The sequence below is a fragment of the Ciconia boyciana genome, chromosome 16 (genome assembly GCF_034638445.1).
Source record: "Ciconia boyciana chromosome 16, ASM3463844v1, whole genome shotgun sequence".
Lineage (NCBI taxonomy): Eukaryota > Metazoa > Chordata > Aves > Ciconiiformes > Ciconiidae > Ciconia > Ciconia boyciana.
In genome coordinates this window covers 3,604,030-3,629,498 of record NC_132949.1, presented here as the reverse complement: position 1 = coordinate 3,629,498, position 25,469 = coordinate 3,604,030, and the positions used below count along the sequence as shown (strand labels likewise).

At 35.1% G+C, this 25,469-nt stretch overlaps 1 protein-coding gene across 5 annotated transcripts in view; it reads left to right on the top strand.

Annotated features, from left to right (window-relative positions):
• The window catches only part of CEP112 (centrosomal protein 112), a 174,827-nt gene that overhangs the window by 37,016 nt on the left and 112,342 nt on the right, over window positions 1–25,469 (top strand). For all 5 annotated transcript variants that reach the window (XM_072880867.1, XM_072880868.1, XM_072880869.1 and 2 more), the window contains 8 exons: window positions 1,549–1,648; window positions 2,857–2,975; window positions 5,054–5,197; window positions 7,962–8,116; window positions 8,450–8,579; window positions 9,574–9,666; window positions 10,480–10,539; window positions 14,171–14,250. In XM_072880867.1, coding sequence (XP_072736968.1) covers window positions 1,549–1,648; window positions 2,857–2,975; window positions 5,054–5,197; window positions 7,962–8,116; window positions 8,450–8,579; window positions 9,574–9,666; window positions 10,480–10,539; window positions 14,171–14,250 — 881 coding nt within the window. The remainder of the gene's footprint in view (window positions 1–1,548; window positions 1,649–2,856; window positions 2,976–5,053; window positions 5,198–7,961; window positions 8,117–8,449; window positions 8,580–9,573; window positions 9,667–10,479; window positions 10,540–14,170; window positions 14,251–25,469) is intronic.

Below are 25,469 nucleotides of genomic sequence, written 5' to 3'. Positions count from 1 at the left end.
GAACAAAATCACTTAATTAAATTTTTATGGACAAAATGCAGAAAATAACAGTAGGAAAATCTGCAAGTATATCACATATATTCCTACTAATACAGCAATAGGGCTTGTTCTCATGTCTGTGTTTTGACACTGTGTCTTAAAGCATAGGCTGGTCAATAAACAGTTCGTTATTTATGTTATTGCACTGTTAAAGCTATATGTGGCTTTTAATTCTTCACAGCAATAAAATGACACCAGATATACTTCCTTTGGGTTAACTTGGGTTTGTCTTTATTGTGTTGCATAACACCACTTTTAGGAAGATTACAAAAAGACTATCAAAGACCATACTGTTACTCTTACTACCATGTTTTAAACATGCGGGGTCAAATTCTGCAAGGTCCCAAGTGCCTTCTGAAGCACTCAGATCCCAGGAACGTAATGAGAGTTAAATGCTCGGTGTCGTGATCGTGATGACTTATCCTACCGTAAGCTTTGCGCTACTGAGTACCTCTGTTTTGTTTCTTAAGACTGAGTCAGGGACTTGGAGGAAGTTAGTTGACACAACACTATGGCACATCAAAGCCTCCTGAGAGGATGTTAATATTTGGTCAGGTGCATATTTGGCTCATCTGTTCTCAAAGTCTGCAAGCATAACTAGCTAGCGAAGCTGAGAGTCTAAAGGAAACAGCTTTGTGAGAATAAGAAATAGTTTAAATGCTTTCTCATCCCTTGAATTGTCATCCTTTTCTAACTGTTAGAATTCCGTCTTTTGAAGTTGTTTAATAACGTTGGATATTTTAGAAAAGGTTAAATAGTGTCGTGTTAATCTTTAAAGACACAAAACATTTAATGCAGATGGAGTAATATTGTTTTAAGATGAAAGCTTCTGTTTGATGAGAGATTTGGGGCACTGTTGTAAAATTTCTGTGACTTTAATGTTTATCTTAAACACAAAGTTTAATTTAAACTACTATCTCAAAGTGTGCAAATATTCAAGCATTTTTTTTCCAAAATCAGTGTGTACAGAAATGTAAATGTAGTCACACCTCATACTTGCTCTATTCCAACCCATTGTTTCTTGGAATACATGCAAAGAATTGCAATTGGTGAAGTACAAGAGTGTAATGAAGTTCACCAATGATGTAAGGATTTCTTAAACCTGTTGAGAATTTTAGATGTTTTTAAATAGTGTTAGGCGACATAAATATGAAAAGGGAAACAAATCCTTTCTATCTGCAGTAGTAGCACCGTGAAACTTCCAAACTCGACAAAGGCAACATTGGATTTGCCCAAGTTTAAAAGAAAACAAAAAGACCCTCCTAAAACATGAAACTCCTTTTTAATCTACTCTGCTGCCTACGTTTATCTAAATCAGCCCTTTGTTTATGACTTGGCAGCCTTAGCTGTGAAAATTACTTAGACTTAATTACTTAGATTTAATCACTTAGTCCTGCACAACCTAAGTACTTCTTGAAGGTAGCTCCTTTGACAGAGGTCGGTGTATATTATTTTGTGCAGTTTTGGGTTTTTGGACTCTTGTTAAAGTATTTTGGATTTTCCCTACAGATTTTGGATAGAAAGAATGATGAAATAGAGGTATTGAAGTCCCTCTACAAAAACAAACAAAATGAAGCTGAGGAGATGATTAGAAAACTGGAGAAAAAAGGTGATTTTTATATTCAGAGTTGTTGGTTTTTGTGTGGTGGTATTGTACTGCATCCTTCTTGTGGCTGTGGGCTTACATGTTCCTTCTAGGTGCAGATGTCCCTTTCCTCTTCACTTGCAGGTCTTGACCTAATTTTTCCTTTAGATTTTGAGAGGCTTGTCTGGTTGTCTTTGCTGTCCATTTTCCAAACCAAATTTTCCAAGAGACAGTGCAATCTTGTCATATTTAATACTTACAGATTTTATGAGAGTCACCAAAAAAAATTTCTTTGATGATACCGAAATATTTTGACCACTTATTTCAAACTTTTTGGAATCTCTGCCTCAAGGTTAATTTATTTTTACATTCAGTACATTTTAATGAAGCCACAACATATTATTTATTTAGGACTATTGCGGCAAGAGATTTCAACCATCAGTAGTAGTCTTGAATATGTCATAAGTACAAAACTTGGCCTGAGTGTGGCTTGTCAGCAGTTTTTGAATGTTAGTGTCTTTTAGAATTCCTTGGAGTCCATTTACACTGTGGACTAAACCACAATGTAAAATAATACACAAGTTTGGTAACCTACATACAAAAAAGGAGAGAGTTCCATTGTTTCCTGCTCCTTGGCAAAGTAAATTGTCCAGCAAGGGATCTGGGGCTTCTCTTGGTGGGCTGGTGGTTGCGCTCACCTGTAATGGGTTGTGTTTGAGTCACCTACACTCTTGTGTAAAATCATCAGTCACTTTTGAAAAGTGAATATGTACCTGCTTTGTTTCCCACAAAATTTGTCAGACTGTGAATTCATGATGCAATCACTTGCCATTTAAGTTGGGGAACTTAATTTCCTTGTATATCTTGGGCATTCAACCTTCACAAGAACCTTTTCTCCTATGGATGCACATAAAATCAGGTTAAAAATGCCTGCTTTCTTTAGGCTACAGAATTTTGTTGATGTATATTTACTGCTTCAGTAAGCAAAACTCCCTATGAAATATTTTGTAAATAAAGTAGAGAAGAGAGAACACCTTGTAATATTTTAGTGACACAGAAGCTAAGTGCTAAATTTTAAAGAAGCACATGCGTTAAGTATTTTTAAGAGCCAAAAAACCATCAGAAAGCCAGGTTAATTGGAAAACTGATGTAATCTGATTGCATCTGTTGCCAACACTGAAAAATCCCAAAGGTATCTCTTGAATGGTTGTTTGTTTTCCCTTTTTTGACAGTTCAGACCCTTGTTCGTGAGTCACAAGTCATCAGAGAAGCAAAAGAGAAGCAGATTGTGGAGTTAAAGAAGATGTGTGAGCAAAGCAATGATTCTTTGAACAACGAGTGGGAGAAGAGGGTAATGAATAATACTTGCTTTCTTTGAAAGACTCCTACAGTCTATATCTGGGATAATACATTTTGTCACTTAAAAAAAAAATATATATATAAGGAATATGTTACTTTTTAGTGGTATTTTCTTGTGCTGACTTTCTTTTTTTCTGGAGTAATCTTGCAAGACGCTTTTTGCTGATGCTTGCACACCCCCCCGCCCGTACACCCACCCCAGCCGCCCTGCCCAGCTGGTCACTCTGTTCCTGGGGCTCATCTGGTCCTCTTGGCAAGTCCCTGGGTGTATTAGGGGGGTCCTTATTTCTGGTTGACCTGACATGGAATTTTAATCTCGGCAAACCTGCTGCTACCTGCTGCCACGGGGATTCCTTTGAACTATTATTTTTGCATTGGGTCATGAATTCTTCAATGTATTTTTATTTATTGTTGGACTCAAGACAGCAGCAAAGCAGAGAGAAAAGCATGTTTATTGCAAGACAGCTTCACCTTTGCCCAGATTATTGTCAGTGTTTGTCTAGCTTACCCCTCTCAGGAGCGGGAGGGTCACAAAAAGGGCAAAACCACCTCCCTTCATCGATGAAGTATGCTGTTTAATTTAATTTTTTTGCAGCCCTGCATCTGGAAGTGATGTTGGTTTTAATTCTTGTCTTGTAAGAGATAAATCATAAATCTTGTCCTTTGTTCTTAAGACCTTGAGGCTTCAATGCGAGGTGGGCGTTTTGTTTTAGAGAAGCATTATTTTCAGCCCGAGGTCATCCCACTCTTTGCAGTTACCTAGCAAGTGCTGTTTCTACAGCTGTAACTGTCATCAGTGATGCCAGTGTGCAAACAAGAAGGCAAATTAAAATACTAATATTAATTTTAACTTAATAGACGTGAAATTGGAGCATGTATTTTATGGAAAAATGTGGATAGTGGGAAGCATGGCGGAAATATAGTGAAAGTTAACAGTACAATATTTTTATAACTTTATATACTGCTTCCTTCTGTGTATTTTTTCCTTTGAATAGATGCAGGTTATTTGAATAGACGTTGCTGACAATAACGCAAATATTACTATAGTCTGTTGTACAGGACGTAGAGACATTCCCAGAATTTTTGGTTTTATTTATATCTTATGCGCTTAGAGATTAAATAATCATTTATTTATTTTCCCAGATTATTTTTAAAAGGATCTCAAATTCAGCAAATCTTCTGAACACCACAGTATATACATGATACTTATAATTTGTTAGCATCCTTATCTTTTGGATGAAAAATTTTATGTTAAGATACTGCACGCTGTTGAAGTCTGTTAAATAACGGTCCAGATTCACAGACACCTCCGTGATTTTGCTAGTCTAGATGTTGGAGAGAAAAATCTATACTTGTGCAAATTACCCTGAGTTTAGCAGTGTGTTTAGAATGATGCTTTTATTTCGTATATTGCAGCTTTCTCCTTCAGCTGTGAAATGGATTTGTTAGGAACTTGAGAAAGACATAACAGCTGTTATACAACCAATACACCATACAAGTTTTGTATGCTAATTTGACATGACAGTGTTCTTTACTATTGTATTGATAGAAAATTTAGATTTGAGGCTGCTTGACTAGAAAGGGAGGCTACTGGTGTTTAGAATATAAAACAAGGGTTAGTAATGACATAAATAATCCTTTTATTAGACAAGTAGATAGTCAAGGCTCTCCAGCTTCTTACAAATTGCGAGGCAGATAAACTGGCAGTGTTAGTATCTGGAGAGAGTATTAGCGTTTCTGTAACAGAAATTCATTAACTTTGTGCAACAGTCATTGGTGTTCAGTTTAAATATGTAAACAAATAGGACAGCAGAGAATGGCAAAAATATGTGTTTTAGTATTCTGTACGGATAAGTTACATTCTCTATACATTTTTAAATGACTTCTAATTTACTGCTTTATAGAGTCATAGTAGACCTATTTAGTGAGACAATGATCTAGTGTTGTTACAGAGGACAGAAAAGTGGCCTGTGCTGCTCAGTTATTCTGTTTATATGCTATAAAAATACCATGCTTGTAAACGCTAGTTTTATATGCCATTTATTATTTGGTATTATTTTTGTGATGCAGCTTCACAATACTGTGGCTGAGATGGAGAAGGAGAAGTTTAATATTCGGAAGAAGCACACAGAAGATATGCAGGACCTGCTTGAGGACACCAATGCTCGTCTTAGCAAAATGGAGGAAGATTATTTGGAACAGATAAAGTCAACTGTAAGTGTTGGTTTTTTTTTTTAATAACATCTCATGACAGCAAATGTCTCTTGCAGTATTCAAATTTCATGCATCTGTGCAAAAGTATACATGAATACTGTTGGGCTGAGAAATATTTTTGAGAGTGCAGTGCAGTTCTGTCTGGGGAGAGAACAGTGTCCTGGCAGCCAGTCCAACAAAGGATTTTTCCCCAGGATAAAATTCATTGAAGTACAGCCCTTCAGTATATACTACGCAGATATATGTTTGTATTGAAGGACAGTTTCTAGCATTTCTTACTGGTTTTGATTCAAGTTAGCAGAAGTTTTGTTTCTGTAGGTTTGTAGACTATAAAAAAGGATTTATATGCTACATCTATTTTCATACATGTGACTTCTTTCTTACCCACCTCCCCTTCAAATGATCAAATGCTTCTGTTAGATTAAAGGTTAGATAAAAAGGATTTAAAAATAATTATTGTATTATTCTAATTTATTCCATTTCTTTCCTAGAATAACTAGAAACATGTAAGCAGGTGTAATCTGGATTTTGTGCCTGCTATATAAATGCAGTAAAAAGCAAAAAATTAACAAGTATCCTCAAGAAAGCATCCTGTACTTTTTATCAGGATGAGGTATGAAGAAAATTGAATGAGTGAAAAGACAATGTCAAACAAAATTTATTCCTTTATTAATGAATGTTGAATTTAAAAATTAGCATTCAGATCATGTCATAGGTAACAGTAAATACAGAGAAAAATGGACACAGTCTGTCAGCAAGATTGAATTTAAGAACCGTCAAAACTAGACAGATCTTGCTGAGCAGCTTCTGATTTAATAATTAAACAAGGTAGAGTTCAAGGCAGGGCTTAAGATGAAAGACTAGACTGTCACTGGAAATTAGTTTTTTTTTTCTCTCTCTCTTTCTTTCTCTCTTCTGATTTTTGTGGGCTTTTTTTGTTGGTATTTCAGAGTTTCCTTGTTCAGAGTTTCACATTGTCAAGAATGCCATTGCTGTTAGCAAGTGAAATTGGCTGAACGATTTAACTAATACCATAGAGCTGATAAGTAGGGTTTTGTGCATTGAACAAGTATTAACTTCCTTGAGGGGTGGGGGGCCAGGGAAGAATGATGATATTTGACAATATGTTAAGTTCGAATTTTTTTTGTTGTGGTGGTGGTCTTTTTTTTAAAACAAACCAACCAACCCCTCCCCCCCAGCCCATACTGTGCAGATGGCTTTGTGTTGAAGGAAAAGTTCATGTTCTATGCTGTCCTGTGTTCATGGAGTATCTTAAGCCACTTGACAAAGTTCAGGTGACCGTTCTGGCTCTGTGAGGTTCTTGCATTACTCCAGGCTCATTTAACAATTCTGTGACAGTTGGGGCACTGGCTTGAGATGGCAGATGTTTGAGTTTTTATTTTACTTTAACGGGGGTGAAAATACTCTTGCACTTCCCTCATCTTCAGACCTTTGTTAATATAAAAATAACTAGGATACGTACATCCTGGAAGGACAGCTGTGTCTTATTTTTTGACTCCAGCCTCCTGAGGAATTCTTCTCTCATTTCCGTGCATATGAACATAAATTTAGGGAAGAATGGGAAGTAGTAGAGTAGTCTTGTGCTACCTGCCTGTTCTCATTCTGCTCATTTTAAAAATTGTTTATATTAGGGGTTGAAGTTGTTGGAAAATGATTTAACTTTTGATAGATCTTTAACTTCTTGAAAAGAAATCACTGTAATTAAGCAAATGATATGGAGAAGTGGATTAGGGAAAGGTATACCAGCAGAGACTTGAGGAATACATTCTCAGTCCTGATACGGATTTGCTATATTCCTGTGCACAATACTCCTTCTTTGCGTGCCTCCATTTTCCAGTAATAAAATAGAGATGGTATACTTACCTTATGATTGGTGAATTATTTAGTTAATATTTGTTAATTTATTTGAAACACCACTAGATAGCATTCGCAGTTAATGTAGCACTTGTATTATAATGGTTCCTCTTATATCCTCCAAATCCATAGCAGATATTACTGTATCTGATTGTTTACAACCTTGGATGTGGTTTTGCCAAAATGTGCACATAAAAGGCAGTTGTTTAAAATCTATAATTCTTTAGCAACCTAAGTGTGTCGCTTCTTGCTTTAGTTTAGAAAGTTGAAAGATATGTATATATTTTTATGTCAACATATGATGGTCATAAAAGTACTTGGAAGAATATTTCAGCATGAGAAAGCTACACATTTCATTGGATGCTATATAGTTTAATATGTTTTCTAGCTGACTTTTATAGCTGCTTCTCACCATAATGATCAGTAAAATCTTTTTTTTATATATATATATATTCCCCCCCCAAATACTCTTTCCTGCATGAAGTTGTACATATTGCTAGTGATAACGCACTTGTTGGTTAATGGAAGGTCTAAAAATGCTTTACGTATATTGTCATCCATTACAATTTTTCACAGAAATATCTGTCTTCTCTCCCATTTTAAAAGATTTGTAGTTTAGAAATCAGTTGCACATATTGTTTTGCTTAGGGGAGAAGTCACGTTACTTTGGCGGGTGGGGTGGGTGTATTAGACATCCATATTTTGAAGATTTATTTATTTTTTTATATACAACATAGAATTTACTGTCATGATTGATTGACAGCTTTGCTATTGTAACTCTGGTGTCTCTGGACCACCAAAGAACCTTGCTGCTCTAGGCTACTGAATAACAACAGGGGTATAGCCTAATTTATTCTGGTGTTTTCTCAACAATGACCTATTCTTTTAGAACCAGACGGTCAAAAAACTGGAGGCTCGTGTCCAGCAGTTGACTGTTGAAGCTGAAAATAGTAATTTACAGCGACAAAAATTATCTCAAGAAAAGACTGATGCAGAACAACGTTACCAGGCGGTATGCGCTGAACTTCAGGAAATGAAAGCAAGGTAATTAAATAGCGGTGGCTGTTTTTAATGCTGAAGAATATGGAATTTCTAAAAGCAAACATTATTAATTTTATTTCAAGAACTCAGTGAATGGTAATTGGCATTAGAAAGTTGTCATGAAAATGTATTAACTGATGTAAAATTCATTTTGGAACTGACCCAAATGACCATCGTAAGGAGTATGTTATCTTTCCATTATTTATAAGCATTTCATTCTGTTACAGTGAGCACGTGGTACAGGCAGACTTGCATACTCTGTAGAATTGATACTGAGCAGGTAAGATGCCAAAATATGAAAGCGATTTCCATATTCTGTTTGCTTACTACTTGTAGGCACAGCTCACTTCAGAAAGACAAGGACCATATTATACAGGAATATGAGGAGAACATTCAGCAACTACAAAGTAAATATGATGTTGATACAAATTTTATAAAGCAGGAACACGCTCTCTCTGCAGCTAAGGTATGCTTCCACGTATAATAGGCATTAAAATGTTGTTTATTTTTTAAGTGGTCTGCTCAATATAAATATAATGCTTACGAATAAATCCAGAGAAATGCTCAGTTCCCCAAGTTATTTATGTGCATATGTTTAAAAAAAAATTGTGATTTAATTTTTCATTCCCAAGTTTGACTGAAAAATCATCTGAAGTTGACTGATAATTCTGGGGGGTGTGTGTATGTGTACGTACAGGTGGTATTTCCATAGCTGATTCAGATAAGGTACAATTAATATGCTGATTTTGTTTGTGCTTCTGTAAGAATTCTGGATACCAGAGGACCTCAGCACGCTTAAAGACTTAATGTTTTCGTAAGGCCTCTTCAATGAGGGAAAATGTTTTTTCCAGAAATAGACTGTCTTGCAGGCTTCTTAAATTTTTAACATAATGTTCCATATTATGTGTTTAAGAAATTATTTTTAAATTCTGCAAGTGTACATTCCACCCAAAATGTAATAATTCTGGTTTGTTTCTGTAAAAACATTTATTAAGTTGATATCTACCAATATGCATAGGTAGATATATAGTATATATTTAATCTAATTTTCAAGTTAAATAATTGTAGAAAAGGCTCATGTTTTAAATACCATCTGCTAATCCTTAGAGCCATAGGACAAATGGAGTCTTTTGCATTTATTTACTGGAATTCTGGGAGCTTTGATGATACTTTACTCCATTTAATTTACAAGGTATTTTTCTTTTTTCAATTGTTAGTGCCAAGGTTTTTTTTATTATTAGTTATCTTTTTGTGGTTTTGTTTACATTTCTAAGTTTGCCAGATGGACAGAAGTGACGTATCTGGAGTTGTAAACTCATACAGGTTTTTTTCCCCAAGTTGATATTTTTTTCCGATTTCCAGGCACCTTTGAGAAATAAATTTAAAACTGCAAAAGATGTATGTGTAGAGCTAATGAGGAATGCAACACAAAAATTCCTTTTTCTGTTAAATCCCTACAGGCATCTGATGCAATTGAAGAATTACAGCATAGTGTGTCTCTATTAAAACAAGAGTTACAAGATTCAGAACATCAGAGACAGCAACAGTTGAGGGTGAGCCCCAAATTTCTTACTCAAGAATGACCAGCCCTTTTTACTTTTTCTGGTGATTTGAATGTTTAGATAGCCATACTAAAATGCACTTACATACAAAGATGCATGTTATATATATTTTATTCATAGAAATATATAGTGTCACCTTATGCTTAAAGGTTGATTTTAAAAGTATGACTGAGAGAGATCACTTTATGGGTAAGAATTTTCACAGGAACTTTTTCACTGTTTGTTGTAAGTCACATGTTGAAACAGTATAAACGTGTATCAGTGGACTGTAGAGAGGCACGTCAAAGAGTTACGAATATCTTTCTTTTCCTAAACTGCAAACATTTTTAAGTAAGTTTCAAAATTGTTTTTATTTTTGTTGCTATTTAACAGTTCGGTTCAAATTCCGTCTTCCCATAGACATTTAAATTAATCCTCCTATCTCAGGATAATGAGTTCCACATCTGTATCACCTATCAATCCTGTTTGAGTTTTGGCATCTATTTTTCCTCCTATGACTTTCATTTCACAGTTGATGTGGTACAGAATGGCATTTTAATAGCTCAGGAGAACAAGTTGCTTTTTCTCTTTAGAAACACGAATCATGACTTTTGAGAGAGTTTTGTTATGTGTGGATATTTTTGCTGTTGGTTGAATTTTTTTGTATGTCGAATAATTTTTTTTTTTTTAATGATGATGTAAAGTGGATTTTTAAATTTTTATGGACTGTTCTAGATAATAGCAAATGTGTGTGTTTAATGACTGCTTTGAAATGAAAGAAAAATGTGATTTGTCTATTTAGAATACACATCTCTTCCTTTGCAGGATCAAGAATACAAGCTTCAACAGGACAAACTTCACTTGGAGCGTGTATATGAAAAACAGGTAATGTTTTCAGGAAGATATACCATCTTATGCCCATTTCCAATTTTGTTGTATACAGAAGCTAAAGGTTTAAATTCTGAAATCCCCAAAGTAGTAAATATTGGAAACCCAGCATTTCACATGGGTTGGAAGAATAATCGGACAAATTCAAGGAAGATTTTAAGTACAGCTATTTAAGTACAGAGATATCATCTCTGATTCTGGGTATGCTTCATCTTAAAGCACTTTGCGAATACTGTCTACTCTTTTAGACTTTAAACATCAATAGGTTTCAAATAAAACTTCAAGTTTAGTGACGTTGTATGTTCAACTCGTGCAGTGTTTAGTAAGAGGGTGCGTTAGATGCCTATTTAATTGAAAGGATGTGTTATTCAAATGTCATTTCCAAATGTGGCAAATTTATAACATAAAATAATGAATTGTGATCATAGCTACTTGTCACTTGGTAATAGCATTTGCAACATGAATTGTAGTGAGGTTTTGGTTTGAGTTAGTGCCTTCTGCTGACTTGAAGTCAAATACTTTTTCGTTCCAAGATATGTTTTGGTCTAATCCTAGCCTACGTTTGTCTGTTTAGACAAATTGTGGTTTTTATGATGTTGGCCTCAAGAAAAGCCTAGGATTGGAATAATATTGCAGGTCAAAATAAAAATATATTAGCATAATTTGGATATCTTCTAGCTATTGAAGTATGGTGGACATTGGTTTATTGCAATACATCACTTCCTCTGCAGAGAAGTAGAGGTTAAATGTGGCTGGTAACGTTTCCAGGCACCAAGTCCAAATGCCATCAAATGCTCACATCTACACTACTAAACTTTACAATTCTGGACAGTAAGGTGGATGCAGCCGTATTGCGTTTCTGCAGTGGTGCCTGTCCTGTGTGAATCTTGAATGAGGTTTGAGGATCATTTGGGAGAATGCTGCTTAGCATGGGCTCAGAGCATGTCAACAATCACTGCTTACACCAGTAAGCACAGATATTGAAGTTGTAACTCTGTATCAGTAAACAAGAAAGTAGACCCTTTATTTTTAATAGATAACTTTGCAGCAGTTTGCCTATTCATAAATTTTGATGTAACTATATTTTTAAAATCAGATCTTTGAGAAAGGAAGAGGAAAAATACATGTGAACATGTGAATATATGGATATAAATCCATAAAATAGTATAGATTGGCCCATAAAATACTAAACCAAGCTTGCCTTCAAGTGAAGGAATCATGAAGTCTCTGGTGCAATCTGTTCACTCAAGAACCTACCCATTATCTAATAATCTTTATTAGTCTACAGTGGCTATTGCCTGCTAGGATATTTAAACATCAAACAAATAATAGGTAGTAACCCTAAATGTCACTGTTTGATTAAATGTGCTTATCTGCTGAATCAGGAACCAGTTAGGCTAAATGGTTTTACAGGCAAAGGAAACACCTGCTTTTTATAAATAATCTACCGCTTGTTTTCCAAACATTTAGCTAAGCGTAAGAACAGTGACAGATTATTCCTGAGAGCCATTCTCGAGCCAGCTGTTAAATATATATAATTTTACCAGGTTTGGCAATACCTTCTTTACTCTCTGATAGACAGCCATCGGTTTGGAGGCTCTTTCAAACCAACTAAGTATTCAGACTTGCATGTAGTAAACACCTACATGGAACTGCTTACAGTAGAGCATATCTAAATTTGTTTTTTCATTGGACTATACTCTTACGCTTCTGACAATACGCTTATTAAAACATGTTTTTTCTTTATTGTAGTGACTTAATAGCATGTAACATTGCAAATGATTGCAGGGGAGTAAAGGATTTCCTGTGCTCCCCATCTGGTAGAGAAAAACATGCTTAGTACGTCACATCGCCACGTTGTTACTTGAGCAATCCTAAAAGCCAAACAAACTCTTGTACTTAATCTGCCTTTGGCAAAAAGTATTATGAAAACCCATGGTTTGGACCATGCCTGGGAGGTTGGCAAATTCTGAAGCTGCTTTTCTGTCTTGATCCAGAAGTACCAGAGAAAAGAATTCTTCCTAAAAACGTCTATTCCTCGTTAGTGAATTTAGGAAGTGGGAGTCAGATTTTGTTCAATGTTTTTTGCGACTATATTGCTTTATGGGGAGAGAAGCAATTTCTCAGACTGCTAGGGTATGTTCCTTGTGAGGTCTTGAAAGTTGCCATTTTTATTCTGCATTGATTAAATACTAATAGGAATTAAAACAGTATTTCAAATTTAAATGGTAACTAAAATATACTGGGAAAAATACAAACATTTAGAGGAGAATTAAAGGGCCTCAAAGTTTTTTGTAATGGAGTATTTTTAGGATATTTCTGTAAGACGTCTGTTTGTCTCACTTTTGTGTGCAAATATCTTTTAAAAATATGTGTGTATAGATACTGCCCGGTGTAATGGCAGTTGCATGGAGGAGAATTACTTGGAAATGCACAGTTTGCTTGGGGGAATGGAAAGGAAGAGGGATAAGCAGCGTGGCCGAGCGAAGGAAAATGGAGAGAGGTGTGGGACCCCATGATGTTAGACAGTAGTGATCCTCTGCTGTGCACTGAGGTCAAGTTTAGTGATGTGAAAGATTTTTATACTGCAAGATTATTCAAAGTGAACAGGTATACTAATGCTGATCTAGGTAAGAGGTGATGGGGAAGAGATAGGAAGATGACGGGGACAGCTTTTTTTCTCTCGTGCGAGGATGCAGAGGCTTTTGGGTTGCACTAGGATTGATTTCTTGCCACATCCATTGGAGTGACAGATGGCTTATTCTTCTGGGTTCACACTGTATTATAAGCAGCACGTGGTCACAGTTTACTATGGAATAATAATTGTTAGCTAAGATGCTCCATTATTTTAGAGGAGTCTGTGTGCTTTTTGTGGGTTTGTTAGTTGTACACTTATACAAGAGTGCCATACCCTCACATTTCCAGATGGTGTTTTTAATGTCTGGATGCAAAATGAAAAGTTTTATATAATGATTCAAGCACTCTGGTTTGATTTCACTGGGTGAGGAGTTCATTAGTAGTAAACCACTTTGAGGAAAAGTTTTACTTTTCTTAGGAGTATCTACCCTCAGCTAGTTAATGTTTGATTATGTACTGAGTATGTATCTAATGTTGTTTACTATCATTACGTTTGGTAATGGGTATTTGGTAATGATATTTTTTGTAAATAATGATATTTACGTTTGGTAATGATATAATGATATTTTTCTTGCTGTAAGAATTGATTAAAAAGTAGTTCGCTTTGGGTATTCACAAATTGGTAAGTAGGAACTCTGCACCATAGAGAATACATGTCATTATTTTAGGCAGATTTCTATATGCTTTCCTGTATTTATCTAAAGAAAATCTAGTTCCTTTTTATGTAATTACTGATATTTCTTTATTCTAGAGAATAATATTCATTTTAAGAAGAAAAATAGCTCTATTGGCTATATTCTCATACTTCATCTCTCTGTTAATCCTTATTCTTGCATTTTATATAATTTTAGAAATATATAGATGGTCGTCTACATCAGTGCAAAAGAAATATGAAAAATAAATAGTTTTTATAATTTAAAATAACATTTTCTTTTTTTAATCAGACTTTGTTTTAGCTAAAATATGGTATTTATTTTCCTTCAAATGGTAGATTCATGGCATCCGGAATGATCTTGATAAAGAAAGAGGGGATGCTCAAAAGAAAATACGCAAACTGGAAGAGACTTTGAAGTAAGTGAATATGGAATAATTGTTGAACCATCCCCAATTTTTTAGACAAATTTATTTAATAAACTTATGCTTTTTCTTATCTCGCTGCCTTCCCATAATTTTTCTGGGTTATCTTCCCATTGTAAAGCTGCATCTTCAGGGTTCTAGTTAGCCATAAAAATTAAAAAAGTAAAGCAAGAACCAAGCCACCCAAATTTGTTGACTTTCAAGTGGTAGGAATAAAACAGAATTGAAGTAGTGATGTCAGCTGGTCTTGCCCTGTCAAATAAATGAAACCGGCTTCAATTTAGAATGGATATGTAGTAGGCAAATAATCCAAACTAAAGACTAGTTGCTTTGGACTACTTTAGAGGAAGGGATAAATTTGAAATATGTATTTATTTAAATTCTATTTTAACTTGATTTACTTTATGATGTTTGTGAGGGTTTTTTTAAATATCCATAAAGTACAACTTTAATGTGGATTTTTCCTCTTTGATACCACTCTTTTTTGTGTGAATACTTCATTTTCAAATGTAGCTAAGGCTCTTAGAAATGGTCTGCAGCAAACAGAAGACATTTTTCATTAATGAACTTGGAACAGCTTTTTTGCTGACCTTGTACATTAAAAAACTAATTAGGATGCAACAAGTTTGTTTTCTGAGCGGAGGAGTGGTTTACATACAGCAGATGCGCGTATGACAAGATCGACTCTTGTTATGCTGCTTCCATTTTTGATTATGTAAAATATTATTTCCATATGTTTATCCAGTTTAAATTCAAAGTTATGGAAATAATTTCTAGGGAAAACAGGTTATTCTGAAACAAACCAGGAGTTATTTGCTGAAACTACTCAGCTAAATGTTACAATGTATCTTATCTAGGCTGATAGAGGCATTGTGAAGATACTTTTATTCAATAAAAGTCACAGGGCTGAAGTCTGTATTCCTTTATTTCTATAATCTCTTAGGTATTTGGCATAAATAGAGACTATCTTAAATCACTACAGACATTAATAAAAACTCTAGCTTTTAATCTTTAAATTCTTTACACTGACTATTATTTATAATTTTAGGGAGATTGAATAGTTATCAACTAAGCTTAATCTTTTAGTATTTTAACATCTGATTCATTGATAATGTGGTTGCATTAATTATCTTCCATGGCTTTCAAATAGCATGTCAGTTTGCACTTACTTATGTTAATAAAATAAGTCTGCCTTTGCAGTCCACTGGCTGCTCAGAATTCATTCCCCATGTGGGTGCTCTCAGTAAACATGGTAGTGCTCTACTTCAGGCAAGTATTTGTAAAGTGGGTTAGCGTGCTGTGGATTTTGAACTTACTTTTAATTAACAGCACTGTGCAGAGAAGCTCTGTAGATAGCTGAGGAGGTCCTCATTTATTTCAGATATTCCCTAGCTGTAATCAAGCTCAGGTTTAATGTTTGAGTTAGAGTAAGGATTTGAAAGACTAACGTTTCAAGAGCCCAAATGACTGCTGGGTGCTTCAGGGCTCACAAATTAAGATGATGTTGGCAGAGGCCAGTCCCAACCTTGTGCTTTGTGTGAGTGGGTCCTTTGGCCAACACTGAGGATGGGTCAGCCTCTGGAGGCTGCATGACAGGTTAAAAGTATGTCTAGGCTGATTCCCCTACAGCGAGTGATTAATACCTATTCCCGGCTTTCAAAGTGTCTTCTAATATAAGCTACTTCCATTCATACTGTAGAGTACTTTTTCTGGGTCATTTCCATGTCCTATGGCACTCTGTTTCTGTTATGGGTTTTTTTATTTTATTTTTTTGATTCAGCATGTTGAAAATAATGTAGTGATTTCTAATATTAAATGATACATCACTCTCCTAATTTAAAATGGAAAATATTTTAATTTTGGAGATAGCTTACTCTTTATAATGAATCTATATGACTGTTCTTTTGGTTGTTTCATACCAGTGATTTGGGGTTAATTTTAAAATTAATAATGGAATTAATAATGCTAATAAGTAATTATTTTGTAATTGAATAGAAATAAAAATTAGCTTTCATCCTTGTTTTTGTCTGGATGGAGACAGAAGTTGGCAGAATCATCAGGGTGGACTTGTGCTCCTAAAGATTAAAAATATTGTATTTGCAGAAATATAGTGCCCTAGTCTAAGCCCAGCATATATTCTGCTGGCCGGCTCTTTCGGATTTCAACTCCGGTGCAAAACCTCTGCCTCTTGCATCTGTGCGTTTCTGATCACGGATGTGTCAGTGCATGTGAGTGTTAAGAGCAAATTCACATGCCCAGTATCGAGGAACTGCTAATCCTGCAAGGCTGGAAATGAAGCCATTAATTTAGTACCAACATTTCTGGACAATATTAAGCTTTTACATGTATGTGTTTGTATATGATATGTATGTAAGTAATACATAAGAAGCAGTAATATTTTTGTGTCAGAAATGGATGGCTTCCTTATGGCTTTTTTTCCCATTGCTGCAAAAATTAGTGCTTTTAAGTCTCTTGCTATTAATGTGAATCCACAAGATCTAATGTTTTATGTGAAAATGCTTTATTTTTCTGTATTTCTTTGACTATTTGCGGAATCAAATGAAGTAATTACAAGCTAAAGCAGACACTGTAAACCTTTAGAACACAACCTTACCTTCCTTGAGAGGGTGAAATATAGTTCACCATCTTCAACAGAAATGATGCCTTGTGGAATTGCAGCTCAGAACCCAGTAGGTGCATCAGTGATTTCTCATAAACTACTTTGATCTGAATGCACTTTGATTCTGAAATGGCCACAGGATTATATCTTGAGTAGCTAGTCAGCTGCAAACACATGGAAAGGGAAGTGGCAGGCATTTTAGTGGAGTTTATTATTATTATTATTATTATTATTATTATTATTATTATTATTATTATTATTATTATTATTATTTTTCCAGTGGTGTGACAGCAGACAGTGCTATTGCAGTTTCAAACATATCCACACAGATGCATAATGAAAGTGATTTGAGACACTGTGTGGAATAGTAAAGTCCACATTTCTAAAAGTATCTTTCACTTCAAATAAATAGTGTTGCCAGAGTTTTAATACTGAATATGGGTTTACATAACTTCTGGAAAGTTTTTTTATTCTTCTGAAGTTCATGGTAGAAATCTCTGTCAAAACAAATCTTTTGCAAAACAATTGCTCTGATACTCATGACTATTGGTGGTGACTTGTAGATATAAATTTTATATTTAGTTTAGCAATGCATGTCATAGGCATTGCCTAATAGCAAAAGTGACTATAGGAAGTGCTCCAAGGATTTTTCTAGAATGTTATTTAAACTGCATTTATATAATAACAAAGTGTTCTTGAAAAGCTTCTGTGTAATTACTTGGGGGGAAAGGTTGTTTCTCTAATCCCTTTAGTTTGCTTGCATAAAATATGTCATGAGAGGGGGTTACAAATAGGCTAAATCTCTGTGGTTCTTCTCTCTCTTATTTTAAGTAGAGGAATAGAAAATAAAGAGATATAAGTTATATTACAATTTGTCACACCACACACTGAGTTGAATACAACAGAAAAAAATTAAGAAAAAATCTGTATCCATTTGTTGCTGAAGAAATTACATGGAAGAGAAAGAAAAGGTCTTGCTGACTTTATACAACAGTATCCAGAGTAGCTTTCAACATGATCTGTTGTGTCTTGCTCTGTGAAATTTGGACACCTATTTATTAAAAATATTTATTTTGCCTCTGCTAATATTTTAATATCCAGTTATTTCATAATTTTAATTTACTAGGCTGTAAGGAAGTATTTCCCATTTAATTGAAGAATTGAAATATAGACGTTTAGATACTTGTGGCAATTTAGGGAACTGGAAACAGGCATAGCCTTCACGTTGTTTAAAAATGAGGCTGGGGTGTGTGTGTTAACGCCTCTTTGACTGTTTTTACTCTTATTTCTATTTCAGTGATCATTTTTGAAGCAACTTTACTTATCTGATCTGCACTTGAATAATGTTCCCAACAGTAGTATTGCAGGTGGAGGATTTATGCACTTTTCTAAAGACCTAACACAGAGGTCTACAGAACTCTTTTCCACAACAAATAACTGTGTTTTAAATATGGTTAAGTATTTAAGCTTCCTTCATCTTGGACCTGTTCTGCACATTCTCTGGCTCTGAAGACTCTTGCTGTGTCTATAAGTAGCAGTTTTTAGTAAATATCTGTCCCAATTACTGAACAAAAGCTCTAAAGTTGTATCTAACTTGTTTTCATAAAATGACGCAAGCATTTGGAGCTGTTCATGCTTTAGTCGGTTTGATGTGTCGATCACAAATACTAAATTATATTTCTTTTCAACAGAAGGTGTACTAAATAATGACCTCTGTTGATATTAGCCCTCAAAGAACAAGATGAACTCTGGCCCTCTCCCTGCAGAATTGTTTGAAGACCTATTGAAGGTACTATTTGAAGAAAAAAAGTCCTTTTTTTACTGCTTCTTTTGGTTCCAAAATAGCATTGTAAACTATGACAACAATCTTTCTAGTCATTGCAAAAATTTCAGAAATAATTATAGGAGTGATTTCATGAAACACCAGTGAGAGTGCATGTTCAATAAGGACCTTGGAGATGAGAAGTGTATATTACGTTCACAATGTAAATATTAAGGATTTGATGTTAGCAGGGTAGTCATAGCAATGATCCCGAAGGCTTCCCATGGAACTATCACAGTTCTGTGCCAGGCGTTATTTGCAGCCAGCAGAAGTGCATGTACTTTGAGGCTGGCCTCATTTATTTGCTGATAAACAGAGAAACTTAGAACATCGTCACTTAAGATCAGAGGTAAAAATCTCTTTTATGATCCAAAGAAAGAGCAGAATAGCCGTGTGCATTATTAGTATTTATATACTCCATCAGTGTACGAGGTATAACTGCCAGCTTGGCCGACATCAAGGAGGATATCGGGTGTACAGGAGGAAACGTTTGTTTTACAGCATTTAGTTTGAAGCTCGCTTATGTTATTAGAATCACAGAATCATTTAGGTTGGAAAAGACCCTTAAGATCGAGTCCAACTGTAAACCGTAAAATATCTTGTTAGTAATAATATATAAAAAACTAAAGATGACACAGTAAAGAAGGGAGGATTTGGTTGTATAAGTAAATAGTCGTAGTTACAGTTTTTTTGAAGTGGTGAATACAGCATTTGTTTAGACCACCTCAGTTGTCAGGTGGTTTGGGTTTTGCCACTTCCATTCTGGAGTCCATAATAGCTTTATGACTGCATAGACGCATAAAGTTTGTCTGTCTTGAGATGGAGATTTTGGACTAAACTATAAACATACATAAGAGTCGAGGCTGTTATCATCCGTCACCTGCGTGGAAGCGCAGACCACCTTGCTGCTGCTGCTTTCTCAGGATAATGGTTGTGATGGTTCTCCCATACTGGAAATAAGTATGGGATCTGATTTAATGCTTTTTTGTTTGCATCTCATACACAAGTTAATATTTCATTATGCTACTGAAATATAGCTTTTCTGAGTTCTTACTCTTCTATTCTGTAGTGCGATTGAAGGAAACAATTTTTTAAAAGTCACGTTAGGAGAAATGAAATTAACTGTTACCTCTACAGGTGCAGACGTTTTAACTGAACATTGAAGTGTCAAGGAATGCATGCACACTATCTACAGTTAAATGCTTCGTAACATTCTTCCTCTCAATCTTTGCCTTCTTTTAAACCTTCATATGGAGCCAAATCTCAGCACTTTGCAAGTGGTGATGATACAGAGCAAATGTTTAGCAGCTGGTTTATTGAAAGTCACTTAATAAAATTGTTTGTTTACATAAGAAACTAGCAACACCTCTTTTCTCCATTGCTTCTCTACCCCTCATTTGAACTTGTTTAAAACTCTTCTGGGGAGGGAAGAGGGGCTAAACTTTCCAGAAACCAGCAAAGCCACTCCTACCTATTGGCAGATTTGTATTTTTACAACAGTTTCTAAAGCATGCACGTACAGTTTTCACAGTATTTTGCGATTTGGTTTGGACAGCAGACCAAGATGTTTCAAAGCCTTTTCAACCAAAGGCATGGTATGAGGGTGATGCATGTAGATGTTCAATAAAATACAGAAATAAAAGGACTTGTGTACATGCATGTATTTTCTCTGGGAATCCTTGACATGAGAATCAAGGAAAAGAAGTTGATTTCTCTTTGGGGATGGTGCCATGGAGTTTCCTCACTGCAGACTTAAAAAGACTTATTTCACTGCTTTTCATTATTCCCAATATGATAGCTGTGTCAGTCCTTTGTACTGCCACTCTACTATTTCTAGGGACTTTATCAAGTGTAGTTCAGTGATACGAATATATATTTTAAATTTCACACAAGTTTTTGTGTGTAGTACACTTATTACTACTACAAGGTTTTGTTTCATAGAAAGTATCTGATAAAAATGCATTTGCACTTGTATTTACTAAACCAAGTTGGAAAAATGCTGTTTTGGGAAAGAAATAACAATTTTTTCATACCAGTTACTCTTCTTGAAATCTTAGTAATTTCTTTGTTCAAAGGGCTTCTACTTGTCATCTCCTAGTATGGTTTGCCAGTCATTTGGTTCTTCCTTTCTGAATCATTTGTGCCCTGCCTGACATTGTCACAAGACATATGGAGCAATGGAGCTGGAACTCTCCTCAGGCTTGTCTTGAGGTTTTAGGCTTAGTACTGATACTTGTAAAGCCTTAGGAGAATGGCTTTTCTATCACACTGACTAAAAAGCAGAAGCTAGCGTCAGTGCATCCTGCAAGAAGAAATCTAATTATAATTGTTCTGCAACTTCAGCCTGAATCCCTGACAAAAGGGATGCCTGGATTGCAGCCACACGGAGGTTCGGGACGTTCCCATCTCCTCTCGTTTCTACATCCACAGGGCTTCTGTCTGGTTTGGACTATGGTGCAGTGGAATGATTTGAGTTTACGTGATCCTGTTACCATGCTGCCCTGAGTGTGTGTGGGGGTTTGTTGTTGGTTTTTGTTTTTGTTTTTGTTTTGTTCTGAGACTCCTTGTCCTCCTCCAGCAGGCATTCTGTGTGGCGTTTCCTACAGTTCCCCTGGGTTGGTGAAATGGGGACAACACAAAAATTGGGAACAGAGCAAGATGGTGCCTTGCAGAATCTCTGTTCTACTCTTTCCTACAGCAATGGCTGTGTAATGACTCATTTTTCATTGTATAGTTTTCTTTGATATACAAAGAGAAGGCCCAGATTTGTTTGGACTGAAAGGCTCTTTTTGCTTTGTTCAGAATACATAAAAATGTATTTTAGCACCAGAAGTTTTATGTGAGGGTCTTTTAGTCTTTGAGATTAGTAATCTCTTGCAAAATTCCTATGGTGTTTATATAATTTTTCTTTTCTCTGTATTATCGCAAAAGGGACATGTAAAAGAAATGAGGGGATGTAAATCTGAGAGAAATAAATGGTATATATAATGCTTCTGAGCTAATAAAGAGGGAAACAGATGAAGGTAAGGATAAATAAAAATGCGAAAATAGATGGCAGAAGGAGAAAGAATAAATAGCAGTGAATATAATTTAATTTTGTTTTGCAGGTTACAGTTGCATAATTTTGCATTTACTTTTATGTTGGATCCCAGTATTTTAAAAAAGTTAAATTTGGACTTTCAAAATATACAGGAATTGTATTTTTAAAAACCTGTGAGTTACAGTGGATTTTGAGAACTTAATGATACCAAATGGTTTGAGAACTTATTTTTAAACAGCTTCTTCAGAATACGATTGTATGGATTGTATTGTGTGGACTTCCTGTAGTGGTGGATGTCATAAATGCCATTGCACACAGAAAAATACAACTGCATGATAATCATCAATACAATGATAAATAAATAAATGGAGTGATAGCTTTAATTGCAAGTTGATTTTTTTTTTTCCTTTCTTGCTCCTCAAAGTTGAATCCAGATTCTGAATAATTACTTGTTGTTGTTAATATTTTTAGGATAATTGCCTAAGAGTAGCTGTTTTCCTGTAGTTAATTCCATTTTTCCTTGAAAATGAAGTATTTGTGTGTGGAGGAATTCTTGTAGGAATGGAAAAGCTATTACTATTTAAAGCCGGAAATAATTAAAGAAATATGAGAAGGCATTGTCTTTAATTCCAAATGTTGCAATAAAGAACATTGTTAAGAGTTTATACTCATGTTCGTTGTGTTCATCATTCTCTTTTATTAAAATGTTTAGTGTTGTCTTGCCGCAACAGTTGCAGTATGATGCAAAAAGTGAACTTTGTGATTCAAAACCAGTGGTAATGTTAAGTGGCTCAAGAGTTTGGATATAATTTTACTCTGTAAAACAGGGCTGTGTGTTTTTTGCTGTGGGTTTTTTTTTTTCTCCTCTAAGAATCAGTGGAAAAACAGCCAGCTGTTCTCCACTTGGTGCTCTGTTTGAGCATCTGCAACCTTTTAGAGCAAAGCCAGTCAAAGTTTCCAGCATATTGTAAACATTCCTGCAGCCCTAGTGACCATGCTGACATAACCCGCACGCTGGGGGGCACGATGTAAAGTATGAACAGAGGACCGAAAAATGTGGTAGCTTTATTTAATAGTCTCACTTAAAAGAAAAAAAATAAAGTGTTCTATTAACTATTTACAGCCTTTCATTTTCTTTCACCATTTTCTCTGGAGACCTACTGGCAATAATGAAATATGTACTTAAAGGAAAGTTTCGGTTGTACCAAAAAAAGTAACAGTTGATTTTTAATCCTTGTCTATGGGACCGTTATGTCCCTCAGATGGTTATAGAGATATCATATGACATCTTTTCAATGATATCAACTATGAAAATGCTTCAATATAATACATAGCTGTATGAAATGAAAAGTATTGCCTTGTGAGATGAACAGCATCAGTGTATCATGCTAAACTGCTGTAAATTGCTATTCTAATAATTAATGTAGTTAAGGGCTATAGATTTTCACCTCACTGAATGAATATAGAAGTAGTTAACACAAATGTCAGAATTGTTCCTTTGTTATTCCAAAAGGCATCCCTTTCACAGTAGCATATCTTTTTAGACTCAGTGCAGTATATCTCAAGACTGTATAGTGCCCAAAACGTTGATGAAATGACAAGAGCCTTCAGTTGGCTAAAGAAAGTCTTACAGATGATTGAATTCAATTACTGATTTTTAATAAGCATGAAACTTTTCAGGCTGTCACCTTTTTTGGGTCAGTTAAAAACTACCTACAAAAACATTACAGGGAATGACTTTGTTCCTTTTGTTGTTGTGCTAGATGATCATGATTGCTAGACTTCAATGACACTTGGTAATCTCAAGCTTACTTCTACTTTTTACAACTTTCCTCCAGCTTCATCAACAACACAACCAACCTTCATTGAGGAATTAATATTTCAAACAGTACTTTTACTGGAAAAAAAAAAAAAGGTGAAAATCCGTGTCCACCATACCCAGCCTCTTAGAAAGAAGAAATTGATGAGCTGAGTAGATACTCATCATTCCTCAGGATTGAGTTACTATATTGTCCATTACAACATGGATATTATTATTCTGAATCCTAAACTATAATAGTACAATTACTTTAGCTATAAAAATAGTTACCTTAAATACGCTGAATGACAGAATGAATACTGTATCCTTGTAGTTCCTTGTATAGGCGAGTGAGATGCTTGCTTTTTGGATTCTTTACTTGCTTATTCAAAACTGGTATTTGGTGGTGTAGTCATGATTGTCTAAGGGTAGAAGAGAAACAGGATTAGTGGGAAATAATTTATTTTATTAAAGGCTTTTTGACCCAGGGTGTTTTTATCAGCACCTCTTTGAAATAATAAACCTGGCATGCTTTAAGCTGAAGTAATTAGTTAGATGTTTCATTTAGAATTCTGTATTGGAAAAATTGGAGACAGACTTAATACTGTTATTTCATCCTCGTCGTCTTTGATTTGCCAACCACTGCTGGCTCTGTCACTCATAACACATCTTGGGCTGTTCTTTGTTAGTGTTAAGTGATTCTTCTTGCCTGGCTCTCCTTCTCTGCTCGGTGATCTCTCCCATAGTTTGTCCTTCAGATGGTTTATCTTATTCGCCCTCCAGCTTTCTGTGCCACAGCACTGTTCTCTGATCCCTATCTTTTCCTTCTTTGCACCTCTTCTCTGGGTATCTCATGAATCTATTTACTATCTGTGCTGCTGACTTTCTGGTCCACCTTTTAATTACAGTCCTCTCTCCTTTTATCAAGGCCATTATCTACACCTGTCTCTCTGATTCTCCCCTCCATGTTCTCCTTGTTGAGGTTTAGCTGTCATCTCAGCATGTAAAAGCCATGACTATTAATTTCTGTTCTAATCCTCCTCTCTTGATAACCGAGCCTCTGCAGCCTTTCATATATGTGGTGTATCTAAATCTTGTAGACAGTTTCTGCAGTGTTGAGCAAAATTGTAACGTTTTCCTTTCCAGCCACACTTACAACGCTTGCCCAGCCTTAACCCACATCTCATTCATCATTTTGCAGTTGCTGTTTTTATTCTGTTTGCATAGTACCTAGCACAACGGTACCCTGTCATTATAATAATGAGAAATAGTTATAATAATTATTAGTGTATTTAACCAATGTCTAGTTAATTTGTGAGCCATTAATTTTGAATGTAATGCATTATTCTTCTTATTTCACAGAAGTGTGATATACACACATGGAATATTATTTACTCTAAATTCATTAACGGGTTTAAGTAGTGGTTTCATTTGTTAATGTTATCTCATGATTTATTTAAAACATAAGTATATAGGTTAAAATAGTAATTGTATTGTAAATATCATTCATTGTTATAGCTTACTTGAAGAATGCAGACCAGCTTTTTGATGTTAACATCTCAAATTATGTGAACTGTAAACAATTTATAAGTGGATTCGTGCTTTTTCTCATAAAGACAAGCTCATCTTATACTAAAGATCAGGGAACGAAAGACAAAATTGTTCTCTACTTTATATTTTCACTTTATTTCTTTGAAATGATGAAACAAGTTAGAATGCTTTCTAACAACTTCGAAATATTAAAGTGCCCAGGGACAGGATAGGGATGATGTTTTGAAGGCAATAAATATTTCAGCTTCACATTTCAGTCTTTCTTCTTCCTTCCTTTGATCTGGCTTTGGTTTAGTTATCATTCCGCTTGAATGACTTCACACTGTCTTTCTTCCTCTCCACACCAAAAAGAAGTGTTCTGCACATATTCCATATGTTTGGG